Raw genomic sequence first — 17,511 nt, 5'->3', positions numbered from 1 at the left:
GAATAAAGGCTAAATTTAAAAAAAAGGTGTCACTATCAATGACATCAATGTATTTGTTGTTTGTTCTTTATAAGTTAGCTGCTAGATTCTACCACAGCCAGAACATTAACAAGTGCATTTGTGGTTCAGACACTTCCTGTCTGTTGTGGTGAATGTATGTTTTGAGTGCAGCATGTTCTGCAACAAGTCCTAAATAATTGGTCTCTCGTACAAAACCATTAAAGACTCAGAGGAGGTCAAATTAGAATTTTACCAGTAGTAGCTTTATTGAAAACTTCCCATTCTTTCTAACTGTATTTTCAACCATTGTCCTCTTTTTCCTGAATGTTTAATTTTGTCCACAAAACCAAAGGAAGACATTTCAATTTTAACAGCTTTATCCAAAAACTTCACAAGCTGTTTGTAGAATGGTGGCTATGCAACAGAAAAAAGGCATTGAACACAAATTGCAATCAAAAGAATAGGCTATTGTTAAACTAAGTTAAAAGTATCAATTGCCATTAAATTAGATCAAGAAACTACAATAATGCTAACATGAAGCTCAAAAATACCTAGCAAACTTTAAATTCGCTTTAAAATAAAAAATATTATTACATTTACATTACAATCAACATTAAGTAGGCATACTGTTATGTATTTGTTAAAACTGATTTATATTAATCAATGAAAAGTTTAAAAAAATCTTTATTGATGTTTAATATTTGGACAAAATGTGAACACATTTGAGTGCAGTATCATAAGAACTTATGCAACTGTTTTCCTCAAACAAATTGCAAGACTGTCTTCCAAAGAAATACTCAAATCAGTTGCTATTAAACTAGCTCAAGAAAATACAACAATGTGTACAGGAAGCTTAAAGATATTTAGAAAACCCTAAATTTACATAAATAATACTAAAACATATTTAAATGTTACTGAGTTCACATTGCAATCAATATTAAGTAGGCATGATGTTATGTATTTACCAAAATTGATTCATATCATATCAATAAACAACAAAGTTGTTTTTTAAAAACCTTTATTGACAATTCAATTTTCAGACAAAATTTGAACTCCTTTGAATGCAATATTTCAAGAACTGTTTTCCTCAAACAAACCAAACAAAAACATATGTAAGACCATCTTTTAAAGAAATATACAAATATTATTAACTAATAAAGGAAAAATATATTAATACAACTGAAATCAATTAAAAGTAATACAGTAAATTCAAATGTTTTAAAAAGTCTCATTTAAAAAAATAGTTTCAGATTGCTAATTTAAAAATTTTCTGTAGCGAAAAAAAATATTTTTACTTTCGTTTCATTAAAATCCCAGCTTTTATGTTGTTGTAAATAAATGTACGCCGTTTTTTAAAACATTTTCCACTTCCGCAACGTCACTAATGACACGTATTCAAGATGGCGGCCGCTACAATGGTAAGTGGAAAAGAGAAGTGTTTCTTCAACTTTCCCCCTATTTCTTTTTTAACCAAAGCAAGACAACACGCTGTCGTGGTGGTGGAATAAATAAACTCCGCCAAGAGAAGGCGTCCGGATGCTTAGTTGGCTTTACGGAAGTTCGTGGTTGTTTGGCGATCCGGCTACCCGAGTTAGCATGCTAGCGATGGTTAGCCTGAACTGTGGCCCTACATGCACTTCATAATGTTTGTATTGATAACTAATCTGTATTGACACAATTTAAATAAAGAGGCATATTCTATGTCCTCAAACTATCTCTTGTTGTATAGCCAGGAGAATTCGGGAGGCTTGTCAGGCGAGGTTCTGGGATTCTGTAGTCGTTGCTTTGGGTTTTGTCGGTGTTTTTGTCGCTGCGTTAACCTATAAAAATGATAACTGAAGCGTTTGTGTAAAACCCCCAAATCAAACCTTTTATTTTGTTTCTTCGTCTTATAGTCTTTATAGTTATGGTCCCAAACTGCTTTCCTGCTTTCTAACTTCCCTTTCATCCATGTCAGTTTTTAAGCTCTCATTGAAGAGATATGGAAATGGTTCTATGCAATAATGCTAACAATTTTGATCTTTTACGATATACTTCTAGGAGTTATGAAAGCGCCTTTAGCTTTGAATCCTAATAGTTTGCTAAATGGTGGTTTAAGGATGTTAAATGTTCTTCTTTTACCCCACTTAACCTTCAAATATGGTGGATTCATTCAGTCTCTTATTTGCTTTCTCCTGATTGTTTAGAAGCATTTGCTGTTATGCAACCTGTGAATGAATGAACATGTTCCTCTCACCTCTTCAAACCTCTAAATGTGACCCTTTCATGAAGCTTTTCTCATTTAGTTTGGTTGTTTCTAAGGTTTTGTCTGGTTTCTAAAAATGCCCTGCTCGCCTGTCAGCACCTATGTCCCATGTTTCCTGGAACATGTAATGCATTGTTGCCAAGTTGGCAAACTTGTTTTGAAAAAAGGCTCGGCGGCTTGGATACCATTCATTCACAGTGAGTTGGGTGGGTTTTTTGACATTTTAAGCTGATCCATATCTTTTATCAAACAAGTCACAAATAGAGCAGTTGGCTAAACAAGAAATGAATTGTTCCTCCGGTTTTTCCTTACAACCTGCTTCAAGAAACCATGAATACATAAAGGCTTTTGTGTGGGTGTTAACAAGCTTTAAAAATCAAACAGTGCTCACTGACATTGGGGTTAGAAAGTTGATACCAACCTGATAATTATTTCTTCTGTGTCATTATTGAGCTGTAAGCCTCTACTTTGAATTAACATAGAAATATGTTTTACATTTTATTAGTTTAATAGCTCGTTATCACTAATTTTAATAAAGCCTTTGCTTTTGAAGACAAAACTGTCCCATTTTCATATTTTGCCCAACATGTAGTTAAGCAAAATCATTATTGCCATCAGCCAAAATCTAATTTTATTTGTGGTGGTGGTTCAAATGTTGAAAATTTCATCTGTTCTTTTTGTTTATCAAATGGTTCAAAAATTGTAATCCTTCAATGCTGACAAACCAGATTATGTAATTTATGTTGTCTTTAAAGTTCCTCTACATTAGCTAAAAGTAAATCCTGATTAAACCAGTGAAAAAGAACCTGAACCGTGAAAACCGTCAAATAACCCCAACAGTCCTCGGTTGAGTTCGCTGTGGCTGACTTGTGCAGCAAGGACCGACTCTGCCCAGCTGAGAGCGATGCTCCTGTTTTACCTGTTCTGAGATAAATGAAGCAGAATTAAAGATATTGTTCTGCTTCTCTCACACGTAAATGAGCTGATGTGACACCTATAATGTCCTTTACCGACTACATTTGTCGTCCCAGTTTTTTAAGGTTGGGCCAACATTGTGGTTAAAACTTGTTACAAAATTACCTTTTTTCCTTTAAGATAATTACTATAATATTTTTAAGTATAACTATAATATTTTATAATTTTGTGATGGAGAGAACATATTTTTTCTTTTGGTAATCGAAATGAATATAAATGTTCGATGTGGATTTTTAAATATGAGAGAAAACAAATTGTATTTTCATTATTTTCTAAAAACGTGTGATATTTGCTTTAAAAAAAGGCAGACTAAATGCACACCCAGTGCCTCTCTGATCAGAGGCTCGATCAATCGATCAGTTTAGATTCAGCTTTTGATCATTTTAAATCATGCGATTCAGGTACATCTCATAAAACATCCACCATTGACAAGCTGCTCCAAAAGAATGATTTCAGCTTTAAACTGTTATGAGGAAAACCTCTCCACTTAAGCTTCACTGAGGTTACAACAAAGAGCAGAAAATTCCTCAGATGAGTTCCGAATGTAGTGTTTTATTGATCTAAAATTTTGTTTTAGAGCTAGGCTATGTTTTTAGAAACTTCCTGTTTCTGTTTCTGAGCAAAACTCTCTCTTTTTGGTCCTTTTTTCCATTTTTTTAGGGAGTGATGAGCAACTGGCACAGCTGAGCCAATCACTTGTTGGTTCTGACTCTTAATGCTAAAAACAGTGGCTCCCAACCTTTTATTGACCACAGACCAGTTTAATGTGAGAAAATATTTGGATGAATCAGCCTGCACAAAAGTGAAATAACTTTTTTTTTTATTTTATAGGTTTCTGATTTCTGTTAACTTTTGAAGAAAAACATCCATCCTTATTCTCTGTAAAATATCTGCAGCTCGTTTAGTTTTTTTCAACAGTAGATATTATGCATTTCCCCTTTAATCCTCTCCTAACCTTAAAAGCGAAGGCTTAAAATGTAATAGTCAGCTTCGACTGACCATTGATGCATGGTGTACAAATATGACAAAATAAAATCATACAACCATCACAAAACTGGTATTTTTTAAATACAATGACATGAATTTGCCTTGTTTGTAACTTTATTAGCAGTATTCTTGATAAAAATGGCAAGTCAGTAACTGTATGTTATGTAGAGTGGAACTGATACATCGGAGCAAATTTTGCAATAATGTAATGTTTCCAGTAAGGTCTTTTTTTTGTCTTTGAAGTGAAAGGTTCTTCCATTTCCTCGTGATCTCTTTTCTGCTCAAAGACATATGTTTTTTGTCAACTTTTCTAGCTTTAAGATTTCAATTTAAAAGCTGATAGATTTTGCTTCTTGACCTGCTCATTCTGCAGGTACTGCAGGAGTGAATGAGTCAACATCAGGGATTGACTCCTCCCACATGAGCATGGATTTGGTTGCTCATTTGGTTGCTTTTTTTTTTGTTTTTTGTTTTTGTTTTTCTTGGAAAGCGCTACTCTTTTGCATATTTTAACAGCTCTGAATGTAAATATCATTTGACAGGGTTCTAGACTAAATTTTTGTACTGGCTGCACCGGTGCGCCCAATGTTTTTTCATAGGTGCACCAGCACAAAAGTTTGGTGCGTCGACCTTCTCGACTACATTGTATTTAACAGCACTTTTACATTGTCATTTTCCTTTTTATTTGCTGTCAATATCTGCTTAAGAATTGAAAATGATTAACTTACAAACTGGTTAACGTAAAGCCTTCTATTTGAAACACAATTCTACAATAATGATAAACTACTAAATGTATATAGTATATAAAAATTAATAAAAGTGCCCAGTTTGAAAAAGCTTAATTTTGTGACATCAAGTGAAATGGGCGGAGCCTAGGTCTCCCTTCTCTGCTCCATTCTTAAGCATCCACTTGTAGACAAACAGATCCATGAACATCTTTGTTTTCCCACCCACAACTAAGAGGTGAATTTCTAATGAACTCCCGTCGCTCTGCAGAAAATGACAAGTTTTTAGATTTTGCCTAAAACAGCAGAATCATAATGAAAAGACAACTTTAAAACACTTTAAAAAAACGAGGTGGGATTAGATAATACGTTCGTTTCCTTCCACTCCCTTTCAAGCGATCTACTTGTAATTCATTATGTGATATGTTATTTTATGTATTATTCCTGATTGCTTCAAATAAACAATTTCATTCATTCATTCATTCATTCATTCAAAACAGATCAAATATAGTTGGAGTAGGACTTTAAAATGCTTCACAGAGCTCAAACTTCAGCAAAAAAATCCCCCAAAACTTTTAAACACTTTGTGATCAGTAAAGAGCATTCATTTTACTCATGTTTTTTGAAACATTTTCTTTTTCATTTTTTTAGAATCATTTTGGTTTGTGGATTCTTTTTTCTAAAACTTTGTTTTTTTATTATTTGATTTTCGTTTTTTGTCATTGAGGTCTTTAAAAGGTTTTGCGTTGATTAATTTGTTTATGTGATTTAACCTTCAGGACGACCATAGTTAACCCTAAAACACCAATAGTCTCACAGTGACACCTGAATAACTGTCTTTTTAACTTGCCATACATCGTCTAACTTTCACACGATCACCGTTAATCAGCTGATTCTGCCACAGAAAAAAGCGGCTTTTCTTTCTTGCTTTGCTCCAATATAGATAGTATTGCTAGCGTATAACTCTCGTAATGAGAGCGCTGTGGCACGAAGCTACTTTTCTCCGGGGTAGGATCCGACGATAAACATGGATTACACAAACACTTCCTAACTGCACAGGTCTGGTATCAGCGCGAGGCTCGGTAACGGTAAACGAAAGAATGTAGTCTAATCGCTAAAGCTAAAGCTCTGGTGTTGAAGGATTTTAACAGACTGTTTCATTCACTACATCTGCCGCCAGCATCGGGTGCGTGTGCACCGGGCGTGTGCGTGCGCATGGACCCAAACTGAACGACTCTGAAAGTGTCATTTGATTGCACGCCTAAGCGGTCGGTGTGGAAGCTCCTTCAGATGTACTTTCTAACAAGATAATTCTTATCGGAGGTTGTTACTCCTGCACACACATACAGGAAGGAGACTTTTGGAGTCACAGAGATTATGTTTTTATTTTATTTTTTGTCCTCACAGAAGACTAGGTGCACCAGTGCGACCAAGAATTTTTTTATCCGCACCAATGAAAAATCTAGTCGCAAATCCGACCAAATTGATCGCACTCTAGAGCCCTGTTTGAATTTTACCATTCCTCTCAGTTTCATTAAATTATAAAGAGTTTGAGTTTGTCTTCCACAAAGAGTCTTCCTCCCTTTGGTTTGCAGCTGAAATTAAGAACAGGACTTTAAATTGAGTGAAATCAACTGAGTCATGCTTTGTGTCTGAGTCATTGGTTGTGTTTGCTGCAGGTGACGTGGTGGGCCTTAGTACTTCTCACCTTAGCACCTTCAGTCCGGACCTTCTATGTTCCTGGAGTCGCGCCTCGAGATTTCCATGACGGAGAGACGGTGGACATAAAGGTGAGAGGAAATCCAGGTTGTTAAACACTGAGTATCTTTAACATCTAATGAAACCAGAACAAGAAGGTATCAGAGGAAGGCAGCAGTTTTTAGGAGCTGTGTGTAACTGTAGGCATGAAGAAAAGTTTTTAACTAAAGCAGAAAAAATTTTGTCTAACTCAGAAGATTAATGTGGGTAATATATTTTGTTTTAACTGCAAATTGGTTAATTTGTACTTGTCATTTTTATATTTTTTCGTTTTGATTGATTGTGATTGATCATCAATTAAAGATTAACAAGATAAATCCGTTATTTTATTGTGCTGCATTGTTTTCGGACGACTTTTAGCATCATCGGATTGATCATCTGTTTTTCAGGCTGTAAAACTGACCAGCTCTAGGACCCAGCTTCCTTATGAATATTACTCCCTGCCTTTCTGTAAGCCGGACTCTGTGGTTTACAAAGGAGAGAACCTGGGTAAGAGTTCTGCTGCAGGCCTGCATACTTATTCACTGTATATGAGAACTGGACAGAGTGACCCCGCCCCTTTATTGTTCCAAACAGGCCGTGGCTCCACGAAGTCAAAATCTTATAAACTTCTATAGAGAAATAAACAGCTATTACTCAGTCACTCTATTTGTCATAATAATCATTCTTGCTCTGCTTCCTTTTTTATCTTCTTCTTGGTGATCCGTTTTTTTTCCTTTACAATATTTTTACTGTAGTACAAGTAATTTAAGTTATAAAGTGGCCAAATCAGATGCCTCAGTAAAAGTAGGTGGAACCTGCCAGCCCCCACATCCACCATTCAAGTGATAGGGGTGTGAACATCCATTAATCTCACTCCTGATGATGAGAGTGGTTGCCATAGTAACAGTCACTCAGACTGACTCGGACCAGTTGCTGCGTACTGACGATGTCTGGTTCCAACATGGCGGCATCTTTGTGGTGAAAGAAAATGCTGACTGAGTCCAGTTCTCGTATACACACATTTTCACCTAACTATGACATGTTTGGTCATTGTTAGGTGGGTGGGGGGGTTATGAATAATACATTCATTTTTCTGGAAATTATTTTATTCCACAAAGAGTAAAGGTTGCAAGTCCTGTATTTTTGAAATATTTGATCAGAAATTCATTTTTTTTCCTCCTCAAATTTCAGATTCTCTCTGTCTCAAATATTTGTTGGGCTCTTGGGCCGGAGCATCTTTGAAAAGAAATTGAAAGTTTTTAGAGATGAGTAAAACAGAATCGTCCGTAGTCGGGTTTCATGTACACTATTGAGAAGAAAAAAAAGCCACATTAAAAACTCTATCCCTGTTGTGTTGTAGGGCAGGATTGTTCTGATGATTGAGATCGTCAGATTTTTAAAACTAAATTTTAAGTCAAACATGGACTCAATTTTCAGTTTGTTGTTGTCACTGATGAAATAGTTAGTGTACACTTTTAAAAACATGTATAACCTGACACTAATACTAGAATCCTGCACCATCAGATGAGTATCCATGGCAACAGGATGACAACCCGTTATGCCTTTAATGTCACTGGAAAACTTTTTTCAACATTTAGGTCTTTTTTTGATCACAAACAGGTTGAAGCTTTAGAAATGCATATTTTATTCAATAAAAGCAACAAATACCAATTCTTAAAAACAATGCATACAGGACAACAGATTTTGACACATTTGGTGTTTTTATTTTGCCTTTTTTGTCCTTTTTTCAGCATTTTTTCTCATGTTTACTCAAATGTTGAGATATTTAAATAGAACAAGTTTTGTTTTGGGTTTTTGATTACATCTGTCCTCCATATAAATCTTCTAAAGATTAAAGGTTGATATTTTTTTATTTTTGTCTTTTTACTTTTTCATGATCAGTTTGAGTTGAAAATGCAAAAAAAATTATCTGTTTGGATTTAATATAATATAATAATAATAAATAATTAAAGCTACCTGATGACAGAAATGCCTCCTGCTAAACGTATAGACTGCTCAATAACAAGAATGTTTTGCATAAAATCTGCAGCGGGGCTACTCAGCTCAGCACCAAAAGCCACTCCAATCCAAAAGAGAATTTGAAAACAGGCTTCAGATCAACGTGAAAAATGGCTTTTTCAGACATTTGGGTTGTGGTATTGCAGTTAAAAAAATCATTATCATAATTAAAACACTACTGGGAACGTTTTTAAAATAAAATAAAATGTCATATGAGTACTTAAAAATAAAAAAAATGTTCTACTAAACATTACACATTTTTTGTTTTAAAGATGAATAAAATGATGCGTTCAATAAGTGGATGATCTGTATTTAAAAAAAAAAAAAAGAAGCCGTGAGGTTTTGGTTTTCCTGCACAGCCGCTGCTTTCTGATCCGCAGCGGTTTTGCTTCCTGACCTCAACGACTAACTGCATACTTACCTCACTGATGCTTTCCTGCCTCAAATGTACATATTGAGTTTAGTCAATTCCCTTTTGGCAGGTGAGGTTCTTCGCGGCGACCGAATCGTGAACACGCTCTACGGCGTGGAAATGAACAAAGACAAGAAGTGCGAGGTGGTGTGCGGCAGTAAGAAGCTCAGTCTGGAGGACAGCAAGCTGGTGGCTGAGCGAATCCAGGAGGAGTATTACGTTCACCTGTGAGTTTTTGTCTCTGCACGCTCTCCGGACTGCCGGGCCGTTCTCATGGCGCCCTGCACTGTCGCCTCAGTATTGCAGATAACCTTCCAGTCGCCACCAGGCTGGAGTTTTACCCCAACAGAGAGGCTGGGGGGGAGGAGCAGAACAAGGACGTGGTGAAAGACGTGCAGTTCGAGCATGGATACAGGCTGGGCTTCGTCGACAACAACAAGGTTTGGCAAGAAAAACTGGGTTCTCTGAACCTTCAGGATTTAAATGTACATTTAATCCTAAACCTGAACATTTCTATGTGTTTGAGGATGGAAACGTTCATGGTTTCTTTGCTGATGATGAACTGATGTCTCCTTCTTTTTTTGTTCCATTTACAGTTTTATCTGCACAACCACTTGTCCTTCATCCTGTACTTCCACAGAGAGAAACAGGAGGAGGGCGACGTCCACGACTACAGGGTGGTGCGATTCGAGGTGGTGCCTCAGAGCGTGAAGGCAGAGGGTTTGTATCTCCAGCAGCTTTTCTGATTCTTTAAGACACATTTTCTTTTTTACTCTGTTTAAGTTCAAGGCGGCACCAACCTTTCTCTGTGAACATTGAAGCATTTTGTTTTTTTAAATCACAGATTTAAAGGCTTCAGAAACAGACAAGAAGTGCGTCTTGCCCGAGGCCAGTGGCTCCGCCCCCATGGAGATTGACCCCAACGTGGAGAACGAAGTCATCTTCAGTTACTCCGTTCATTGGGAGGTCCGTGTCTCTGCTTTTCCAATGTTTAAAGCTTTCTACTTCTTTTTAGATAAATTATTTTTCGTGTTTCACTCCTGTTTCAGATTCCATCACTTCTGTAGAGGAAAAAAATCTCTTTCCTCTGTGATTATGGTTTATATAGATAATATTTAAATGATTGCAGCTTTGAATTCTTCTCCGATCTTTCTAAAACTGTAAAAAACATGTAAGAATAACTGTAGTTTATAGCAGCAATAACCATCTCCAACTCTTAAAATACTTTTTTAACAGATTTCCCTATTTTATCTACTTGTGACCACCTGAATTATGGATTTAGGATGTTCTAATAATAGGAAAAAAAATCAAAGTAGGACTGAAATGTCTGCTATTAGTAATCCAACAACGAGGAAACCGACCATTAACTTATTTTGGGATGGGGACCGACATGAATTTTCCAAAGCACTGGAAGCACTGGCATTGTCTCAAAATTGAGCAAACTCCACGCTTCTCCACGAAAGTCCCCGCCCCCTGACGTCGCGGGAGGCGACCGGTTCATATTAGACAGGCACCCCCCCATCTGTGTAGATTCCAGTCGAGCCAATCTGAAATCCAGCTGGTTCAAACTTCTCCCAAAAAATGTTTCATTTTTCACAAACACAATAAAGAACATTTCATGAGAAAAAAAGGAAAAAGATGGAAAAAACGGAGTTCCAGGAAAAATGTCAAATGGACAGCAGTGAGAAATTTTCCACAGCAAAATGAATCCCATTTTCCCAGACACAATTTTCTGTGTCTGCAGGATTTTCTGTCTGTAAGATGGAAAACTGTTGTACAATTTTGCGTGTCATTTCATATGGTGATTATTTGTAGTTAAGTGGTTGACAAATACTGTAAGTAAAAGAGGAACAAAAAACAAACAAACAATGGTGATTATTAGCAATAATTTTTCCAGATTTAAAATTGTTTAGTTAATTTTTTTTAAATAGATGCCCGGCCCTAATTTGCTTAAGAAAAAAAGTTGAGTTTGAATAATAAAACAAAATTGGGTTTGACGCAAAAATGTATCAATTATTTACTCAATCAAAACATGAGCTTTAGTCTTTATTAGGTCAAAAATAACTTTTCTTAAGTTAAACAAAAATCTAGACTCTGTTCGATAGTATCATGATTTAGCGGCTTGTCAGAGGATTTTTTTTTCTTTGCAGGAAAATGATTTTCTGTTTATATTTCTGCTAAACTGTCTCTGGTTCCGCTGTGCGTCTAGGAGAGTGAGGTGAAGTGGGCGTCTCGCTGGGACACGTACCTGACCATGAGCGACGTCCAGATCCACTGGTTTTCCATCGTCAACTCTGTGGTGGTCGTGTTCTTCCTCTCTGGTGAGTAACCAAAGATGAGTCACCACTTAAAAGGAGAAGGAACAGCCTTTCCAACTGTGTTGAATTGTACGGCCCAGAAGCATCATCACAACAAAAACAACTACTCTGTGTGTTGTTTTTAGAATCTAGATGTAGCATCAGTAACTTTTTAGCAACAGGAGAGGTTGTTGTATCTGTTCCAATCATGGAAGAATTCGGGTCCACTTAAAGATCCACTCTGATGTATATATATATTTTAGCATGTTCCTTTTCTCATGATGGAGAACATATATAAACAGCATTAAGCATAAAATAGCATTTCTGAATATTTCCGTATATATTTTGGCTTAAAAAATGGTACTTATATTGAAAAGATTTCAAGGGACACTTTTGCAACAGATCAGAACCTGAGAGCAATAAATCCCAACGTCTTCACTGTAGCATCTCATTCAAAGCTGCATCATTTCTCCACAAACTCCTTTAGTTAAAAAAAGAATCACTTGTAATCTGGAATGGATCAAAAACAGAGGCAGCAGTAAAAGCCTGCCTTTTTCATCTAAATAAAATAAAAACTATTTTGTTTCCTTTTCTATTTGTAAACAGTGGAATTAATGTTCTGAAAGGCTGGAATTTGTTTGGTCCTTACAAACACAATAACATGGCAGCAGAGTGATATTTGAAAAACTGGAAAAAAAAATTTACACCTACTCAGGTCCAGAAATCCTTCCTGTGGTTTTTACCAAACCGATGTGTTAAGACCCTGTCACTCTACCGCTACGTACAATTTGTGTAAAACATTGGTCAAACATTAATATATGTGGAAAAAATTAGAAAAGTTGTGGTCTTTTTTGTAAAATTTTTACTGATGCATTACAAATAAACGATGTTAAAACCTTGGAAGAGGTGCGAAAAAACCACACATAGAACTCCCACTTCATTGAATTTCTTCACTTTGACATTCGTAGAACTGGACAGAAATCACATCGTGTCAGCTCCCTCCATGGCCCTCGCGACTTATATACCTATCACAAAATACGCCAATCGTGCATGAACTGTGCACGATTATTGTGCTGTTTTAATGTAATTAATTTGTGATTTGTTCGTCAATTACATAATTTTAACGTGATTGAGGGCACCGTACAGGCAGACATACTGTATGTGAAATGGTTGTGGAAAGCCACAAATTTCTTCACGGATCTTGCAAAAACTACTTACTAACTGCATAAGATTTTTCGTAATTACTATGGATAAACAATTTAATTTAACCACTTCAGTGGCCTTGTGGTAGAGTGTCCACCCTGAGACTTGAAAGTCGCGAGTTTGAATCCAGGCCGAGTCATACCAAAGACTCTAAAAATGGGACCCATGCCTCCCTCTTTGATAATCAGCATTAAGGAGTAGGATTGGGGAGTTTAAACCACCAGACGGTTTCTGAGCGCAACTGTGTCTGCAGCTCACCCCTCCCCCAGGGAATGGGTCAAATGCGGAGGGCAAATTTCACACATCGAGGTGCGTAACTACTGATGGGACTTCAACATTAACCGCATAAAATACTCATAAACTGTGTAATTCTCAACCAACCCAAATTTTTTACCAGCTCAGAAAAACAAATTCACATAAAGACTTGTCAGCTGAAATCCTCCACAGACATCAGCGCACATCGATGAATGGCAAACACAACACTTATGATTTACATGTATCATGAAAGACCAACATTACATACGTGGAAAATGTACTCGGCCTTAACGTAAATAATTTCTGGCTAATGTAAGATACAGAATCATAAATATTTATGTAAAAGTGCTTTTCAACACTTGGACAAACACTAAGAATTGAAACGGTAAAGTTTTTTATACATATATATATAATCTGTCAGTTTGGTCATTCTTTTCACTTTGAGCATAAATAGCCTTAATGTGGAGACCTCCTGACAGGATCCTCTTTTGCTGCCTCAGGTATTCTCAGCATGATCATCATCAGAACGCTGAGGAAGGACATCGCCAACTATAACAGAGAAGACGACATTGTAAGAGGAAGAAGAATACCACTAACATTTGTGTGAACAATACATGCCAAACATTTGAACCTTTGTCAACCAGGAGGACACCATGGAAGAGTCGGGATGGAAGAACGTCCACGGGGACGTCTTCAGACCGCCTCAGTATCCCATGATCCTCAGCTCTCTGCTCGGCTCAGGGATCCAGCTCTTCTGCATGTTTCTCATCGTCATCTGTGAGTTTTGCTGCTGTAACTCTGAACTCCTCTTTTTAATGAATGAACTGAGTTTGTTATCCCCTTGGAACCGACGGACATCTGAGGGCGTCCTGCTGAGCAATGTCAGATGAGTGTAATAAAAACAGACTTATACCTATTTGAATATTCTCTGATTGAGATTTTATTGAATGAAAGACAGGAATGAGCTATTTGTAGTTTTTGATAAAGACAATCTTTTATTCTAATAAACGAGGTGGAAGGTGGACGTCGATCAGACAGAGTGTAGGACCTGCTGTGGTGAGCGGAGTGGAGCTATCTGTCAGCTATCAGAAATCCAATAACAAGGAAACTCATCATCCTTTGATTTTGAATGAGGAGCGACAGGATTTTTCTAGAACAAGCGCCAGCGCTGCGTAAAAATTGCGGAACCTCCATGGTGCACGGTGAAACTCCTGCAAGGCACACTTAAAGAAGGCGAGCAGATCACTCTGAACACAGAGGAGGAGTCAGACACACCTCCGACTCTAAACATATTTATCAAACTTCACTCCAAAAGGCATGTTTCTTTTTTTCTTTTCCACTGACACAATTAGCAAAACTTAAGAAAAAACTAATTAAAAAGCTACAAAAAACATGCTTTCCAGGACAATTTTTGAAGACAAATTCAAATGTTTTGGGCTGCCTGGAAGCTAAAGCCACACAGGTAGACTGAAATGCAAACGCTGCCTGTGTGACTACATCAGAAAGGTCACAACATGGAGGTGTGAGGCCTGTGGTGGGCTTCACGTGTTCAGCTGAACAGAAGCTGTTTATAGATGTGGCACAAAGAAGTCTGTGAATTTCGCCTGCAATTTTGTCTTGTATTTTGATTCAAAAGCATGTAAATGAGTTTGTTGAAAAAGAAAAGTGAGTTTGGCATTTTTATAAAATTACACCTAAAACTTTGTTGAAAATTTTGGGATTTTTTTTTGGAATTAAAGCATTTTTTTGGACTGGAGATGCAACTGAGACGATGGAAACTAACTGCCAATTGCGAGATAGACTCCAACGCAGATGGATCCGTGTGAATCAGAGGCTGACATTTTTCTGGAAATCCCATGGATTACGGGATTCCCACGGGAATACTGTGGGATGGGAGTCGTGTCTACCATTAATCCCGGTAGCGAGACAGGAGCAACTATTAAGTTCAACAACAACAAAAAAGTAAAGGCAAAGGCATCTAGTAGTTTCTGATAATATGCTTACAATGTAACTCAATTTACCAAAGAACTACATTACCCAGAAGTCATCAGTATTCCTGGTCAAGGTATCTATTCATATTGTTGGTAGCGATGGAGAGAATTGGAACCCACTGACGTCCATCAAAGAGTAAGAATGAAAGACTTTTGTTAAGTTCAGAGGTCTGGTAGGGAAGCTAGATGAAATAAAAAAATTACGAGAGTTAAGTAATAATAAAGTTAAATAATAACAAAGACAAAAATACAAGGGAGTCGAACAGGAACTAGATAATTTTGAATGGAGATTGGGGGTCAGATTACCAGGAGCAGGACAGGAGTGAAAATCCACTCCTCTAGTGTAAATCCGGCTTACTCTTTCAGAGAGAACAGCACTAAAGACACGTTGGAGGGAGTGTGATGGTGTGGAGCTTTATGGAATCTTTTCTCTTCACTTTTGCTCAAACGTGAATCATTTTGTGAGTGGAGTAGCTGCTGGAGATGTCACATGGTTATTAGGTCATTAATAACCTTTTCCCCAGATATTCCTACTTTACTCACCTCCAGCCAGTTACCAGTTGGTTCTCTTGTTTATGGATTTGGACTGTTCTAATAAGAGAAAATAATGTGTGATTTGGTAAAATTATGTTTTGACATCCGATTTGTGGTCAGGTGGTTAAAAAATTCAAAATTCTTCAGAATTTCAAGTTTAATTGAATGTGACAGCTGTAATTTTGACTTTCTGCTCCCCATTATTTGCTATTTAAATTTGAACTTATTTGAATATTAAAATGTAAAATTAACTCCACAAAAAATAAAGACTAATCCAGGTGTGAACATCGTATTTCCGTGACTCTCAAACAGCTGTTTCTGCTCTCAGTTGTCGCCATGTTGGGAATGCTGTCTCCGTCCAGCAGAGGAGCTCTGATGACCACGGCGTGCTTCCTCTTTATGTTCATGGGGTGAGAAGCTTCTCCGTCTCTCTGGTTCTGGGATTCCTTCATGTTTCTGGATGTTAACGGGAGCGTCTTTTCCTCCTTCAGAGTCTTCGGTGGTTACTTCGCTGGCCGATTGTACCGCACACTGAAGGGCCATCGGTGGAGGAAAGGAGCCTTTTGTGTGAGTTTCTGTCAGCGCTCTGATCTGCGTTTGTTTGCGACAGAAGTTCAGTCGCGATGGTTCTTCTTCATCTTCTGCAGACGGCAACACTGTACCCCGGCGTGGTTTTTGGAATCAGCTTCTTCTTGAACTTCTTCATCTGGGGTGAACATTCGTCCGGAGCTGTAAGCTGAGACGCACACAGCCGAGAACATGCCAGAATGGTTTTCATTGTTTCAGTTGTTCATTTTTTATACAGAATTTCAATCAGGAGATGTTTGGAGACACTTAATAAACTTTGTAGTCAGAGCTGAACTTTCTGGAAAACTTTAGTATTGCATGAAGCCAAAATCAGTCATAAATGACTCAAACTCCGCCCCCCAGGTCCCCTTTACCACCATGCTGGCTCTGCTCTGCATGTGGTTCGGCATCTCCATGCCTCTGGTCTACCTGGGATACTACTTTGGCTTCCGGAAGCAGCCGTACGATAACCCGGTCCGCACCAACCAGATCCCTCGGCAGGTCCCCGAGCAGCGCTGGTACATGAACAAGTTCGTAGGGTGAGTTGGCCACGCCCCCCTCCATCACTGCCACGGCGAGTCGAGAGCTCTCTGATCTCCTCTTGGATCTTCTCCTCCAGAATCCTCATGGCTGGGATCTTACCGTTCGGCGCCATGTTCATTGAGCTGTTCTTCATCTTCAGCGTGAGTAAAACCTGCTGCTGTGGGCTCAGAGCCCGACCGTCTCTGGTGACCGCTAAGGCTTCGTCTCCACACAGGCCATCTGGGAGAACCAGTTTTATTACCTCTTTGGCTTCTTGTTCCTGGTCTTCATCATCCTGGTGGTGTCCTGCTCTCAGATCAGCATCGTCATGGTGTATTTCCAGCTCTGTGCAGAGGTAAACCTTACAGGGAACTACTCAAGTCTTTTTTGTTGTTATTTTTCAAGTTTTGCATTGAACAATGTTTAAATATTGTTGTATCCAACAGATAAACAGATACTTTCATCTAGTTTGAACTTTTTCACCATAGTGGCTTAACATACTCAACCCAGTTGGTCCAGAGTTTAATAAATACAGATTTTCTGAGACGACTAGAAAAAGTGAATCCTTCCCTCAAATATATATCATTTACAATATTTTCCCAGTCTTTGGGGGGCTCCGGAAGAAGCTGACGTCTTGCTTTAGCTTTTTTGATGTAAAAACTGTAAATAAATGTTTATTTGTTAATGTGGATTGCCAAAACTGTTGATAAAAAGGGTAGAAAATGGAAAAGGTACATTAATCTTAAGTATTTCAATTACTTTTGTGTAAATTTAGCCCAAAATGGCTGAATTTTTGTTCACTCCCCAAAGACATGCCAACGATCCGCCTCCTGAGAGGCAAAACTTCCTACTATAAATCCTCCTAAAAGGCTAAAAGCTCCAGACAAAGTTTGGGGGAAAGCGTTTGTGTTTTCCATCTTCTCACTGTGATCAGAAACTCATCCTCTGCATGTTCTCCTCCCATCAGGACTACAGGTGGTGGTGGAGAACGTTCTTGGTGTCAGGCGGCTCCGCTTTCTACGTTCTTATTTACGCCATC

General features: G+C 37.8%; 1 protein-coding gene across 1 annotated transcript in view; it reads left to right on the top strand.

The window, feature by feature from the left end:
- Window positions 1-1,307: 1,307 nt before the first annotated feature.
- Window positions 1,308-17,511, top strand: part of tm9sf4 (transmembrane 9 superfamily protein member 4) — a gene marked incomplete in the record, with an annotated part of 18,360 nt that continues 2,156 nt past the window's right edge. Inside the window, 17 exon segments of the mRNA XM_024293647.1 lie at window positions 1,308-1,418; window positions 6,612-6,722; window positions 7,080-7,179; window positions 9,174-9,330; window positions 9,402-9,543; window positions 9,700-9,823; window positions 9,948-10,069; window positions 11,313-11,424; window positions 13,359-13,429; window positions 13,503-13,635; window positions 15,712-15,793; window positions 15,875-15,950; window positions 16,031-16,114; window positions 16,314-16,489; window positions 16,570-16,633; window positions 16,708-16,827; window positions 17,440-17,511. Of these exon segments, the coding sequence (XP_024149415.1) occupies window positions 1,401-1,418; window positions 6,612-6,722; window positions 7,080-7,179; window positions 9,174-9,330; window positions 9,402-9,543; window positions 9,700-9,823; window positions 9,948-10,069; window positions 11,313-11,424; window positions 13,359-13,429; window positions 13,503-13,635; window positions 15,712-15,793; window positions 15,875-15,950; window positions 16,031-16,114; window positions 16,314-16,489; window positions 16,570-16,633; window positions 16,708-16,827; window positions 17,440-17,511 (1,764 nt within the window).

The sequence above is a fragment of the Oryzias melastigma genome, linkage group LG7 (genome assembly GCF_002922805.2).
Source record: "Oryzias melastigma strain HK-1 linkage group LG7, ASM292280v2, whole genome shotgun sequence".
Taxonomy (NCBI): domain Eukaryota; kingdom Metazoa; phylum Chordata; class Actinopteri; order Beloniformes; family Adrianichthyidae; genus Oryzias; species Oryzias melastigma.
The sequence above is the reverse complement of the archived record's forward strand: the minus strand, read 5'-3'. Positions and strand labels throughout refer to the sequence as shown.